This window comes from Rhineura floridana, chromosome 5 (genome assembly GCF_030035675.1).
Source record: "Rhineura floridana isolate rRhiFlo1 chromosome 5, rRhiFlo1.hap2, whole genome shotgun sequence".
Lineage (NCBI taxonomy): Eukaryota > Metazoa > Chordata > Lepidosauria > Squamata > Rhineuridae > Rhineura > Rhineura floridana.
The window spans coordinates 140,002,733-140,018,158 of record NC_084484.1 but is presented as its reverse complement, the minus strand read 5'-3'; the positions used below and the strand labels follow the sequence as shown (position 1 = coordinate 140,018,158).

Sequence of the window (15,426 nt, the reverse complement as noted above, 5' to 3'; positions counted from 1 at the left end):
TGCATCTTGTGGGAGCAAATTCCATAGTTTAACTATGCGCTGAGTAAAGAAGTACTTCCTTTTGTCTGTCCTGAATCTTCCAACATTCAGCTTCTTTGAATGTCCACGAGTTTTAGTATTATGAGAGAGGGAGAAGAACTTTTCTCTATCCACTTTCTCAATGCCATGCATAATTTTATACACTTCTATCATGTCTCCTCTGACCCGCCTTTTCTCTAAACTAAAAAGCCCCAAATGCTGCAACCTTTCCTCGTAAGGGAGTCGCTCCATCCCCTTAATCATTCTGGTTGCCCTCTTCTGAACCTTTTCCAACTCTAGAATATCCTTTTTGAGATGAGGCGACCAGAACTGTACACAGTATTCCAAATGCGGCCGCACCATAGATTTATACAACGGCATTATGATATCAGCTGTTTTATTTTCAATACCTTTCCTAATTATCGCTAGCATGGAATTTGCCTTTTTCACAGCTGCCGCACACTGGGTCGACATTTTCATCGTGATGTCCACTACAACCCCGAGGTCTCTCTCCTGGTCGGTCACCGCCAGTTCAGACCCCATGAGCGTATATGTGAAATGAAGATTTTTTGCTCCAATATGCATAATTTTACACTTGTTTATATTGAATTGCATTTGCCATTTTTCCGCCCATTCACTCAGTTTGGAGAGATCTTTTTGGAGTTCTTCACAATCCCTTTTTGTTTTAACAACCCTGAACAATTTAGTGTCGTCAGCAAACTTGGCCACTTCACTGCTCACTCCTAATTCTAGGTCATTAATGAACAAGTTGAAAAGTACAGGTCTCAATACCGATCCTTGAGGGACTCCACTTTCTACAGCCCTCCATTGGGAGAACTGTCCGTTTATTCCTACTCTGTGCTTTCTGCTTCTTAACCAATTCCTTATCCACAAGAGGACCTCTCCTCTTATTCCATGACTGCTAAGCTTCCTCAGAAGTCTTTGGTGAGGTACCTTGTCAAACGCTTTTTGAAAGTCTAAGTACACTATGTCCACTGGATCACCTCTATCTATATGCTTGTTGACACTCTCAAAGAATTCTAGTAGGTTACTGAGACAGGACTTTCCCTTGCAGAAGCCATGCTGGCTCTGCTTCAGCAAGGCTTGTTCTTCTATGTGCTTAGTTAATCTAGCTTTAATAATACTTTCTACCAGTTTTCCAGGGACAGAAGTTAAGCTAACTGGCCTGTAATTTCCGGGATCCCCTCTGGATCCCTTTTTGAAGATTGGTGTTACATTTGCCACTTTCCAGTCCTCAGGCACTGAGGAGGACCCGAGGGACAAGTTACGTATTTTAGTTAGCAGATCAGCAATTTCACATTTGAGTTCTTTGAGAACTCTCGGGTGGATGCCATCCGGGCCCAGTGATTTGTCAGTTTTTATATTGTCCATTAAGCCTAGAACTTCCTCTCTCGTTACCACTATTTGTCTCAGTTCCTCAGAATCCCTTCCTGCAAATGTTAGTTCAGGTTCAGGGATCTGCCCTATATCTTCCACTGTGAAGACAGATGCAAAGAATTCATTTAGCTTCTCTGCAATCTCCTTATCGTTCTTTAGTACACCTTTGACTCCCTTATCATCCAAGGGTCCAATCGCCTCCCTAGATGGTCTCCTGCTTTGAATGTATTTATAGAATTTTTTGTTGTTGGTTTTTATGTTCTTAGCAATGTGCTCCTCAAATTCTTTTTTAGCATCCCTTATTGTCTTCTTGCATTTCTTTTGCCAGAGTTTGTGTTCTTTTTTATTTTCTTCATTCAGACAAGACTTCCATTTTCTGAAGGAAGACTTTTTGCCTCTAAGAGCTTCCTTGACTTTGCTCGTTAACCATGCTGGCATCTTCTTGGCCCTGGCGGTACCTTTTCTGATCTGCGGTATGCACTCCAGTTGAGCTTCTAATATAGTGTTTTTAAACAACTTCCAAGCATTTTCGAGTGATGTGACCCTCTGGACTTTGTTTTTCAGCTTTCTTTTTACCAATCCCCTCATTTTTGTGAAGTTTCCTCTTTTGAAGTCAAATGTGACCGTGTTGGATTTTCTTGGCAATTGGCCAGTTACATGTATGTTTAATTTAATAGCACTGTGGTCACTGCTCCCAATCGGTTCAACAACACTTACATCTCGCACCAGGTCCCGGTCCTCACTGAGGATTAAGTCCAGGGTTGCCGTCCCTCTGGTCGGTTCCATGACCAACTGGTCTAGGGAATAGTCATTTAGAATATCTAGAAACTTTGCTTCTTTGTCATGACTGGAACACATATGCAGCCAGTCTATGTCCGGGTAGTTGAAGTCACCCATTACTACCACATTTCCTAGTTTGGATGCTTCCTCAATTTCATATCTCATCTCAAGGTCTCCCTGAGCATTTTGATCAGGGGGACGATAGATCGTTCCCTGTATTAAGTCCCTCCTGGGGCATGGTATCACCACCCACAACGATTCTGTGGAGGAGTCTGCCTCTTTTGGGGTTTTGAGCTTGCTGGATTCAATGCCTTCTTTCACGTATAGAGCGACTCCGCCACCAATACGTCCTTCCCTGTCCTTCCGATATCATTTATATCCAGGGATAACCGTATCCCACTGGTTTTCTCCATTCCACCAGGTCTCCGTTATGCTCACTGTATCAATGCTCTCCTCTAAGACCAAGCACTCCAGTTCTCCCATCTTGGTTTGGAGGCTCCTAGCATTAGCGTACAGGCACTTGTAAGCAGTGTCTCTCTTCAAGTGTCTTTGGCACTTGTGGTTTGGCCTGTGGTAATTTTGCTCTTCTGAATTTATATCCTGTGCCCCTGCTCTCACAATGCCTACTTCTAGGCCTACCCCTTTTAAAATTTCATTTCTTTGGTTTTTATCCCAGGGAGGAGGCTTATTCCGAACCGGACCTTTCTCAGCTCCTGTCGGGTTTCCCCCCTCAGTCAGTTTAAAAGCTGCTCTGCTACCTTTTTAATTTTAAGTGCCAGCAGTCTGGTTCCATTCTGGTTCAAGTGGAGCCCGTCCCTTTTGTACAGGCCCGGCTTGTCCCAAAATGTTCCCCAGTGCCTAACAAATCTAAACCCTTCCACCCGACACCATCGTCTCATCCATGCATTGAGACTGCAAAGCTGGGCCTGTCTGGCTGGTCCTGCGCGTGGAACCGGTAGCATTTCAGAGAAAGCCACCTTGGAGGTCCTGGCTTTCAGCATCCTACCTAGCAACCTAAATTTTGCTTCCAGGACCTCACGGCTGCATTTCCCCATGTCGTTGGTGCCAACGTGCACCACGACCACTGACTCCTCCCCAGCACTGTCTACCAAACTATCTAAACGACGGGCGATATCCGCAACCTTCGCACCAGGCAGGCAAAACACCTTGCGGTCTACACGCCCATCACACACCCCACTGTTTATGTTCCTAATGATCGAATCACCCACTACAAGGATCCCTCCACCCCCTGGAGATATATCCTCGGCACGAGAGGATAGCTGCTCATCCCCCAAGGAATGGGTCCCTTCTAAGGGATCGTTTCCCTCTTCCTCAGCTGGATGCTCTCCTTCCCCGAGACCATCGTTCTCCATGATAGCAGGAGAGGTATCATCGCTGGAGTGGGACACAGCTATAACGTCCCTGAAGGCCTCCTCCACACACCTCTCTGCCTCTCTCAGCTGTTCCAGGTCCGCCACCTTGGCCTCAAGGAAATGAAGTCGTTCCCGGAGAGCCAGGAGCTCATTGCACCGAGAGCACACCCACGACTTCTGTCCAACAGGCAGATAGTCGTACATGCTGCAGGCTGTGCAAAACACTGGAAAGCCCCCACACGCCTGCTGGCTTCTTACCTGCATAGTTTTGTTTGAGGTTTATTACGTCAATAGGTTGGAGACTGTGGTTTAGTTGAGGTCAGGGAACAGAAGGGCAGAGTGGGGGGCCCTGGCCTCCTCGCCCTGCTGCCGAACTCGCTCTGCTGCTTAACTCGCCTTGACGCTTTGTCAGCTGGGGCCTTGACTCTCTCCCTGTATGTATCGGTGGAGTTTCCTTTTTCCCCTACTCTCCGACTGGAATTTAGCCTTATGTACAGTGTCCCCTGAAGCTTTCCTGCTAGGGTGGTGTTGAACACTAGCTGTCTATAGGCTTCCTTCTCCTAGGATCTGTCTCCTAAGATATAGGTTCTTTCAGGATTTGGCTCCTAGCTCAGGGTGACCTTAGGCTGCCCTTATTGCTTATTTCTCTGAGCTGTTTTAATTCAATTAAATAATGGAATAAATGGGAGCTACTTACCCTCTTTTCGCTTTGCTGCTTAACTCGCCTTGACGCTTTGTCAGCTGGGGCCTTGACCCTTCGTCAGCTGGGGCTCCCTCTAGCTCGTGGAGCAGGCTCCCTCGCTAGGTGCTCTGACTTTATATGTGTGGCTGGTTCCTCCCAGCTACTGCTGCCAGCCAATGATGTGTTACTTGAGGCTGTCTGAAAGAGGCAGTGGTGAGACCACTCCTGAAAAAGCCTTCCTTGGACCCAGACAATTTTAACAGCTACAGGCCAGTGGCGAATGTTCCATTCCTGGGCAAGGTCTTGGAACGGGTGGTTGCTGGCCAGCTCCAGGCGCTATTGGATGAAACTGATTATCTAGATCCATTTCAATCGGGTTTTAGGCCCGGTTTTGGCACTGAGACAGCCTTGGTCGCCCTGTACGATGACCTATGTTGGGAAAGAGACAGAGGGAGTGTAACTCTGTTGATTCTCCTTGATCTCTCAGCGGCTTTTGATACCATCGACCATGGTATCCTTCTGGAGAGGCTCGCGGAGTTGGGAGTTGGAGGTACTGCTTGGCAGTGGTTCCGCTCCTACTTGGCGGGTCGTCTCCAGAAGGTAGTGCTTGGGGAACATTGCTCGACACCGTGGGCTCTCCAATATGGGGTCCCGCAGGGGTCAGTTTTGTCCCCCCTGCTTTTTAATAGCTACATGAAGCCGTTGGGAGAGGTCATCAGGAGTTTTGGAGTGCGTTGTCATCAGTATGCTGATGACACGCAGCTCTACTTCTCCTTTTCATCTTCTTCAGGTGAGGCTGTCGATTTGCTGAACCGTTGCCTGGCCTCGACAATGGACTGGATGAGAGTTAACAAACTGAAGCTCAATCCAGACAAGACTGAGATGCTGTTGGTGGACGGGTTCTCTGATCGGATGGTGGATATATACCCTGTCCTGGACGGGGTTACACTCCCCCTAAAGGACCAGGTTCGTAGTCTGGGAGTCTTTTTAGACTCTTCCCTCTCACTTGAGGCTCAAGTAGCCTCGGTGGTTAGGAATGCTTTTTACCAACTTCGGTTGGTAGCCCAGCTACGTCCCTATTTGAGTAAAGAGGACCTTACATCAGTGGTACATGCTCTGGTAACCTCACGTTTGGATTACTGTAATGCGCTTTACGTAGGGCTACCTTTGAAGACAGTTCGGAAGCTACAACTAGTGCAAAATGTGGCGGCCAGATTGCTGACAAGGACCAAGCGGTCCGAGCATATAACACCTGTTCTGGCCAGCTTGCACTGGTTGCCAATATGTTTCCGGGCTAGATTCAAAGTGTTGGTATTAACCTATAAAGCCTTATATGGTGCGGGACCACGATACCTTGCGGAACGCCTCTTCCGATATGAACCGGCCCGTGCACTACGTTCTGCTACGAAGGCCCTCCTCCGGGTTCCAACTCACAGGGAGGCCCGGAGGGTGATGACAAGATCTAGGGCCTTCTCAGTGGTGGCCCCCAAACTATGGAACAGTCTCCCCGAGGAAGTACGCCTGGCGCCGACTCTGCTTTCCTTCCGGCGCCAGGTCAAAACCTTCCTATTCTCTGAAGCATTTTAAGTTACATTGATCTAATTTTAAAAATGTTTATTGTATTGTTGATTGTATTTTAATATTATTTTGTTATTCATTGTATTTTTATACTATTTTATGTTCACCGCCCAGAGAGCTATCGCTAGTCGGGCGGTATATAAATTAAAAAAAAAAAAAAAAAAACTATCAGCTGGGGCTTAACTCTTTAGTATTATCTCAGGCTTCCTTCCTTTGAAGGCAGGAAGGCAGGCTTCCTTCCTGAGCGAGGGGCGGGGCTGTTTAAGCTTTTGGCTGCTTTTAATCTCAGCAAGGGGCTGCGACTTCCAGGCAAGTCTTTTGTGTTTGTTGTTTTCCCACCTAGAACAGCCTGACCTTTCTTTAACCTAGGGAAACAGAGCTTGTGGTTGTGTTTCAAGAAGGCTGAAGCTGCCCTTTTTAGCAAGATCTTTGGCTTCTATTTTTAATTAATTGCAGCTTGTAGATGCAGCTTATTGTGTCATCTAAATCCTACAAACTGTGGTTAACTATAGTGTGCTTGAAACAAATCAACTTAAAATGGTGATTTATGGCTTATTTCAACATAGTTTAGTAGGGTTCAGATATAATACTAAACGGTGGTTAACTAAAAGTGGAACCAAAAGCTTCTAAACTCCTTGCAGCAATGATGCAGGACCAGGGAAGGGAACCACACAGCTTGCAGGGAGGTGTTGGCTCATTCCTGTCATGATAAACCACAGTTTATAGTATTGTCCAAATGCAGCCAGGGTGACTTGCTCAAGGTGAGCTAGTGAGTTCACAACTGAACTAAAAGATGAACCATCTGCAGTGCACTCCATAACAAGAAGCAGTTACATCTTGTTGATACTATATATGTACACGCCTTGGGGATATGGAACCAACTGTGGCCTCCCAGCACATGTAGTTTGAAAAAAGGGTGTGTAGCTTTTCAAATGATGTCAGGTACACCTGATGCAGCATTCTCATAGACACGTCTTTAGTAGTTGTCTAAAGAGGTCTACAGTTGAGGTTTTTTGCTGATATATACCATATAGGCAACATTCCCAGGACCAGGCCTACTGTTAAGCAGTGAGGGATGGTCTTAGGCAGCAGGTACTTGGGGGGACAGGAGGAGGTAGGTATAGGTAGCAAGGTGCTTGAAGATAGAGCTGTGTGTGGCACATGGCCGGCCTTGTGTCTCCTGAGTCAGCCTACTGCCCCCGATACAATGGATGCTGCTGTCCTGTCACCAGTGTGGAACTAATATTCAACTGCCAAGCCAGTTGGATTCTGTACATGGAAGTGTGGGAGGGGATTCTTGCCATTTGCCTCTGGCAATGAAATGTATTGGATTGGCCGTGAGCATCCTAATCAATCCATCCATCCATCAAATCAATGAACTGTAGAAGAATCTTTGTCACAGGAGTTGACAGGAAGCTGCCTTATATCAGGTCAGAATTTGTCCACCTAAGCCGCTGCTGTCTACTTTGACTGGCAACATCTCTTCAGGCTTTTAAGCAGACTGAGATCTGCGATGCCAGGGATTGAACCTGTGACCTTCTGCCTGCAAAGCATACTGTCTGACGCAGAGCTACAGCTCACCCTCCCCACCGCACCCAAGCAGCAGCAGCAGCATGTTCTCAGCCTTCAAGCCCGCTATTGCACTCTCCCTCTACTCCAGGTCCCATATCCCACCACAGGAAGCTAACCCCTGGTCCTGTTCTTTCTCCTCTCTTCCTGTCATTCTCCCTGCCTTTCCTTCTCTTCCATTATGCACCTTCAGTTTTGCTGTCTCTGTCTCTCCTCCACTGGGTGCTACCAATGCTAAATGCAGTTCCAGAATTATTTTTTTCTACAACAGCAAAGAAACAGAGATGACTAAGAATGATGGAGTTGAGGAAATGCAAACAATTTGATTAGGTAAACTAATAATTGAACTAATTATGATGATTAAAAATGTTTTAAACTAATACATGAAGTGAAACAAATCCTTCCACAATTCCACCAAAGAGCCAACATTACGTTCTTACATGCAGCCCAATTCCATGTCTGTTGTGGCCAGAGAGTGCATGACAGGCACAGAGCTCTCAGCAACAGCATAAGGAGATCCATGCCCTTGCTCCAGTGGGACAGCCAACCTGCCTTCCCAGTGCCAGGCCAGCAGCTGTCACTGTTGCTAATCTGCCAGGATTTTCTGTGATGTTGTTTAGGTTGTTCTTAACTGTTTTAATTATTTGTTTGCAAATTGTTGTAACCAGTCCTGGGACCTCTGGGTGAAGCAAGGTAATAAATTCTAATTCTAATAAAAACAATAATAATGGAGTCCCAGTGTATCATAGGATGGCTGCTCAGTGGGTTTCCTTGGGGTGGGAAATGGGTTTTGAGGACATTATGGCACAATCTGAAACATTCCTTAAGCTGAAGTATAATTGCTTGTCATCAAACAAAAGCAGTAAGAGTGTGTGTTTGTGTGCGTGCATGTGCGTGAGAGAGAGATTTGAATGGGATAGCACTGCCTAGTTTTGACCCATTTGACTTGTGCAATCTCCAACTGCCCCTTAACAACTAGTACAGAGTAGGTGATAAGGTTACTGAGTCTTTCTAAAAGGCCAACAGAATGCCAGAACTCAGAAAGAATGTGCCCGCACCATCAAGGAACATCCCAAAGAACAAAGTTAAGTTGCTTTATTACAAAACAATTAAGCCAAAAGGGTTTCTGTTATATGTATTTCAAAATTAAAAAGCAGCTTCAACTTAGATAGATGCAAACAGGAGGATGAGATGAACTCAGTGATGACAAAAAATATAATTAAAAGAGCCCCAGCTTCACAGAGCCCTCTCTGCACAGTTTGATCAGTCCCATTTCCAGAAGTTCAATGGTTTCTTTCCTTATCTGAAGAAAATAGAAATATTCAAAGAATTAAGGCTATTGCAATACCTGCATGCATACATTTCTCACACACACACACACACACACACACACACACACACACACACACACACACACACACACACACACACACACACACACAGAGAGAAAGAGAGCGAGCGAGCGTTGTAACCTTATATTTCTCTCACTTCTAATATTTACACAACGCTTGCCCTGTTAAATATATACAATATGTATGGAATGCCATCTGTTAAGAAACATGTCTGTTAACTCAGCCTTGTAGCTAATGACTTGCCCATGGCAGTTCACAGTTCCTTCTGCATTAGAAGCCTGTCACATCCACTGCTCAAGTCAGCCTGAGCAACACTGTGTACATGTGGGAAGCCAGGCAAGACTAGCAAAAAAACAAACCTTGACTTTGTCTGCAGGGAAGTTTTAACTTATACGTGCTTGAAAGATCATCAGGTGTACCTGACATTAAATAATGCCTTGGTTACAAGCATTTTGGCTGGAAAGCAAATTTAATAAAACTCAGTTTTATGTATGTTTATTAGTCATTTTGCCAGCTGCATCTGCTGCTACTATAATAATTACAAACTGAAAAATGCCACAAGAGGGCACCTTCTTGCCTCGGTGATTGAAGCTTATTGCAACATCTACTAGCTGACTTTCCTGAAGTATGTTACCAGCCATCACACTTAATGCTCAATACTGGAAAAGCCAAACGGCCTACTGTTTTGTGACTTGTGCAACACCTTGGTAAAACAAGACTTAGGGCAGAAAGGTCAATTGAACAACACATCTACGACAAAAGAGGCTCTGGTAACACTCGTATGTAACAACAAGTCAAGAGCTGTGGGTTACTCAACCACGCTGTGCGCAGACTGCATGTTAGTGCAAGGAGCCCAATGGTTCCCGTTTCGCTCCTTCCTTCACATAAGCAGGTAAACTTCCCTGCACAGTTTATTCAAAAGGGGGCACCAGAGAAATTGATGAAACTTGTCTTTCAGGAAAATGGGTTTAGGCTTGAGTTGTGAAGAAAACCAGCAGGAAAGATGAAGATACCAGAGAGCCTGGAGGGAGAGGCAGCCCAAGACACTAACACATACACTTGGTCTCCTGGTACAGCTGGACAGAGCGCTTCAGCACCACAATAGCCATACAAGACTACCCAACCCGTGTAAGCGAGCCGGGAGGGGAACATCAGGAGCCACTTTGTACCAGGTCCCATCTAGCCCAACACTGTCCACTTTGACTGGCAGCAGCTCCCCAGGGTCTCAGGCAGAGGGGGATCTTTCCCACTACCTCCACAGACAGAGGACGTATGTCTCTGTATGCACACCAGTTGCCGGAAACCACAAATGGACAGAGTGCTGTTGCACTCAGGTCCTGCTTGCCGGCTTCCCATGGGCATCTGGTTGGCCACTGTCAGGACAGGATGCTGGACTATGAGGGGCCTTTGACCTGAACCAGCAGGGCTCTTCTTACATCCACCTGATCTCTTCAGCTGCAGATGCCAGGGACTGAAGCCGGGATGGGACCTTCTGCGCACATAGCGTAAGCTCTACCACTGAGCTATGACCCTCCCTGTCCTGACAGGAAGAGGAGGAAATGGAGGCACCATCACCAGCCTACTCCTGGCTCAGTTATGACTAATTCTTTTGATGCACCCCTCTCACATGTTCAGATGAATTAAGCATGTGTGCTTCTGTTTTGTGTTTCCCCCCCTTTAATTCAGTATTTTAAAATTCTGTTGTTCAATTTTTTCTCACCTTTTCTCTCTTTCCCTACCCGACAACTCCTAAGAGCTTCAATTCTTTTAATGTTTAAATTGCAAAAGCTTTTAATGGAATTCTAAGGCACTTTGGGGACTCTGGACAAAAAGTGGGACACAATGATAGACAGGTAGTTATGACACATAGATGAACAGATAGCATAATTTGGGAAGGGCTGTAGTTGGTGGTGCAGCATCTGCCTTGCATGCAGGACATCCCACGTTCAATCTCCTGCATCTCCAGGAAGGGCTAGAGGAAAGCCCTGCCTGAGACCCTGGAAAGTTGCTGCCACTCAGTGTGGACAATACTGAGCAAGATGGACCAATCAGTCTGACTTGGTACAAGGCAGCTTCCTATGTTCCTATGAGGGTCACATAACACATATTTTTAGGTGTGCACTTAAAATGTTAACCAGTATGGACATGATTAATGTGTCTTTAAGCATATGCATCACAGACACAAGTCCACTTATTGGCTGCAGCTCTCTGTTGAGTGCACATTTAGTGACAAACCTAGATTTGCCTCGCATTATGTGTGACCAGAGTGCTAAAGTTTATAAAAGAAATCCTAAAAAAAAAACCCTCTTCAAAAAACTAAAACTGCAATGCTCATGTGTGTAAAAAGTCCAGTTTTCCTTTGCATTTCTAGAATATGGAACGTAAGAGGTCACACAGATTTTACTTGTGAAAGATTATTGCTTAGTACCTCAGGGATGTCAACTAATCTTCTTAACTTCTGATCTCTCCAATTCCAGTCCAAAATAAGATACTTCAAGGATGTCATGCTAAGACCATCTGGGGAGATGAGACATTAATTGATAACATGTCATGCACATATCAAAATGATCTTGAGCTTTTTTATTCTTTGCTGACCAGTCAATCCCAAGGTAGCCAATCTTTGTATATTTAGTACAGCCCTTCTTGGTTAGCAAACCATAGAAAGAACCCTGCAAACTTCTGACTATGTAATCAATCCTATGCGTATTCCATAGCTAAACTCAAAAGCAGAACAGTGACTGGCTTGCTAATCCCTAGTATGTGCCAGCAACTAATTCCCCAAACTTCTGCTTTATAAAAATGGAAGAACTGTTTTTTTATTACGCTGATGATTTATTATTTATAAACTACTTTTCTGTTCAAAATTCCCAAAGTGGTGTGTCATAAGCAGCATTATGAAAATGATGTAATGCTGACTCTTGTTCAACCATTGTTAATGGACTGGGTAGAAGTCACAGGGCGGCATACTCCAGCCCCTCATCCCCTTCAGCAAATTCCTGTTTTAAACTGTAGAAAAGGTATACGTGAGCATCAATGTTAGCACCTTCTATAACACAAACCAGCTTGTACACTGAGATCATATCTGGAGGCCCTCCTCTGAAGCTGCGGGCAGCTAATGAGAAGTAACAAGGCGTTTTCTGTGATGGATCCCATTTGTGGAATTGCTCTCCCCAGGGAGGCTCACCTGATGCCTTTTCAACACATGCAAAGACCTTTGTCACAATCTTGTGCAAAGGGATGAGCGAAGGGGAAATGATTCAGCGGTGTGCTCAGCATACAGTTCATACACACTATGGTTTATTAACCATAGAATCTTGGCTTATTGTTATGTGCAAATATGGCCTGTCACTGATGCACAAATATACGGACTCACGAAACCATTCTTGGGAGGTGGGGATGCTCCATTACCACAACACATTCTCTACCTTGTTCTATGAGTGCTTTTATCCTTCCAGGTGTCCCAATACCCACATGGATGACACCTTTGTCCAGCATCTTCACCTGCTCTTGTATCTGTTTAATGGAAACAGAGAAAAATGTATGTTGAGGCGGGACTGACTGTAAGCATTTCTGATTCCTTCTCAAATATTTTATAGATGTCTGAAGAAATCTCTCAACTAACAGACATTCAGTGTTATTACATGATAAAACAGGAATGGAAGAGGAAAACTTTTCAAGGGGAAAAGGAAAAGTCTCTTCCTCCATTAGCAGCATGGGGGGGGAAAGCTAGCAGAGGAGAGATGGAATGATCTCCCCCTCCTCCTGCTTGCATGGTAGAGGCATCTTACATTTTTTTACTAGCCTAATACACTAGGTAGCCCATGTTTCCTTGCTGGACTGTTACCATCATTTTTAGCTAGGTTGTTTTGGTAGGCTTATTTACAACATTGCAATAGACCACCTTTCATTTAGGTCCTGGGGTGGGATGTAAAATTAAACAAAACAAAACAAGAAGTTGAACTTTTTAGAGACTCATAGCGAAGGGCTGCCCGGAAGTGCAGGGCATTGTGTGCACTCCTATCTGCTCTCCTTCTGTGTGTCCATCTGGAAAGTATGTGTAAAATGACAAGGTTGGGGATGGAGCAAGAAAGCTCACAGAGAGACGGGACAGGGCTTCTTGGGGCTGCTTGCCCATATGCCAGAAGACTGGTTTCTTGTTCTGAAAACAAATATTAAAAATAAATAAACTGAGTAAGAGGTAGTGTGATGTTGTGGTTAGAATGTTGGACTAGGACTAGAGATTCAGGTTCAAATCCCCACTCAGGTATGAAGTTTACCGGCTGATGTAACTCTTACCTTTTTACAACAAGCTACATTCCAGCTATGGAAAAAAGCCAGTAGTTTCTGTTTTTTATTTATTAGATTTATATCCCACCCTTCCTCCCAGTAGGAGCCCAGGGCGGCAAGCAAAAGCACTGAAGTTTCTACACACACCCCTCTCTCCATCCTCCACTCAGAAAGCATACATCATCACAGTTCAAGGACACGTTCCACTGAAGGAGGCCGCAGAGCAGGGCCAGTGTGGGATGTGGCCTGGAGAGAGAGGTGTGGCCTGGCAACAACCTAAGGTCCTGATAGGGAGGACTGGAGGGCCATCTAGGCCTGTGATTTCCCACTCCTGATTTAAAGTACTGACTTGTACTCCAAATTCTATAAGAAAAAGAGGCATATCGATATGGCATTGTAAAACAGTCCTGTTTCTGACTGCATTTGATTTGTCTGAAGTCTGAAATCAACTCCCATCATGTTTTTTCTGCTGTATGTTACACTCCTTAAGGTCCCAGGATGACACTCTTGAGATCCGCTACAACAAGCAACTTAAACTAATGAAGAGTTTTGAGACAACCAAAGGGAACAATGTGACAAGTGAATAAAAAGCAATTATATAAAAATAAACTCATCTCTCATATCTATGCTGACCTTTATGTGTTTTGCAAACAATTTCATCACCTTGCCATCTCCTTTGAATGCTGTTATTGACCTAGAAGAGAAAATACTTTAACAAGGAGAAAAGGAACTAAAAAGAAAATGAGGACAGGAACTGACATAATTCAAGCACAAAAATAATAAATATACCAAGAGCAAGTTTATGACACTGTGAGCGGAGAATAAAAGTTATTTTATAGAAATAATCTTCAATATTTTCAGCCCTGGGGACTACCTTCAACCTACAACACGAGACACGCTTTCAGGGTGTTTTTTCTTTTAAACTTTTTCTCTCACACTCTATGGCAGGAGTGTGGGAACCTGCAGCCCTCTAGATGCTGTTGGACTCCAACTCCCATCAGTCCCAGCCAGTGGGGCTAATGGACAGGGATGATGGGAGCTGTAGCCCAGAAACATCTGGAGGGCCACAAGTTCCCCACCTCTGTTCTAGGAGGTAGCACTTTTGTCCCTTCACTAATGGTGTCAGGCTTCCTGGTCTAGGGGCATGATTTCTGCTCCAAGAGTGACTAGGTCTGAATCCTGGACAAGCCCATGCAAGAAGGGAGAAGAGGGCTGTACCATTCTTTAGAAATGGGGAGAGGGACCATAGCTCAGTGGCAGAGCACAGATGCTTTGTTCATGAAGACCCAAAATTCATTCACTGTCATTTGCAGACAAAGGATCTCAGGTAGCTGGTAATGTAATGTTCTGGGTTCCTCTGGGAATAAGGGTGGGATATAATTTTAATATAATTAATGAATACATAAATGTAAAACCAGAGCTGCTGCTAGTCAGAATGTCCAATGGTGGGCTTCATCAGGGTGCAGGACCTCCAGCCCATGGGCCAGTCTTGAGTGGATCCAATTTGGCCTACGAGGCCATTTTCCCAAACCCTGGCCACCTGTCAATCAGCTGTTGTCAATGGGTGATGTCACCTGATGAGCAGGGTTCAATCCTACTTGGTGCTGCTTCCCTGTAGGGAACATGCTGGTGAAGCTGACCCTGCAGAGAGCAGGACTGAACACGCCTTTCATCAGCTAGTGAGCAGTGAGTTCAATCCTGCTGGGTGCTGCTTTGCCAGTATGTTCCTTGAAGTGAATGCAATGGCAAAGCAAACTCCTCCCTACACCTTACAGACTGACTTTGACAGGTGGGCAGGTCTGGCCACTTCTCAGTTACCTGGCATCATCATGATGTCAAATGATTGACAGAAAGTAGGTCTGTAGGGTGAGAGAAGATAAAGATCTGGCCCATCTGGCTAAAAAGGTTCATCACCCTGGGTTAGATTGACAAATATTCTGATCCAGTATAAGACAGCATACTATGTTAAACAGTCATGTAGAAGAGGGGAATTCTGAAAGTACAGCTTATGCAGGGGTAAAAAAAATCCAACCGGCTGAAATTTCATCTATTAAACGTAAAGGAGCTCTGTTCTCCTTGGTGTTTTACCATTCCTCCTCTTTTCTTTAGTAAAAGACACAGTCACTGGTATGCAAGTGGCATTTTACCATTTTCCTAAAACATACACATACAAGCAAATCAACCAAGAAGAGAGTGGCAGTGGAACTGGTACAACCTACTTGTAGCACCCCAATCCACTAGATCGAGACTAATGCTTCCCAGAACTAACTCGATGCCACATGCAACAAGTTAGATCCTTTTAAAACGCAAACGCTATTTTAGACATGAAACACACACACACTAGAGTTAGGCAAGGAAGCTACAATTGTTCAAGTGCTCCAGAGAAGGA

At 44.9% G+C, this 15,426-nt stretch overlaps 1 protein-coding gene across 3 annotated transcripts in view; it reads right to left on the bottom strand.

Annotated features, from left to right (window-relative positions):
• Positions 1–8,478: 8,478 nt before the first annotated feature.
• CMSS1 (cms1 ribosomal small subunit homolog) overlaps positions 8,479–15,426 on the bottom strand; it is a 359,816-nt gene continuing 352,868 nt past the window's right edge. For all 3 annotated transcript variants that reach the window (XM_061628232.1, XM_061628234.1, XM_061628235.1), the window contains 4 exons: positions 13,671–13,731; positions 12,176–12,263; positions 11,179–11,267; positions 8,479–8,701 (listed from right to left, as the gene is read on the bottom strand). In XM_061628232.1, the coding sequence (XP_061484216.1) occupies positions 8,618–8,701; positions 11,179–11,267; positions 12,176–12,263; positions 13,671–13,731 (322 nt within the window). In that variant the 3' untranslated portion in view covers positions 8,479–8,617. The remainder of the gene's footprint in view (positions 8,702–11,178; positions 11,268–12,175; positions 12,264–13,670; positions 13,732–15,426) is intronic.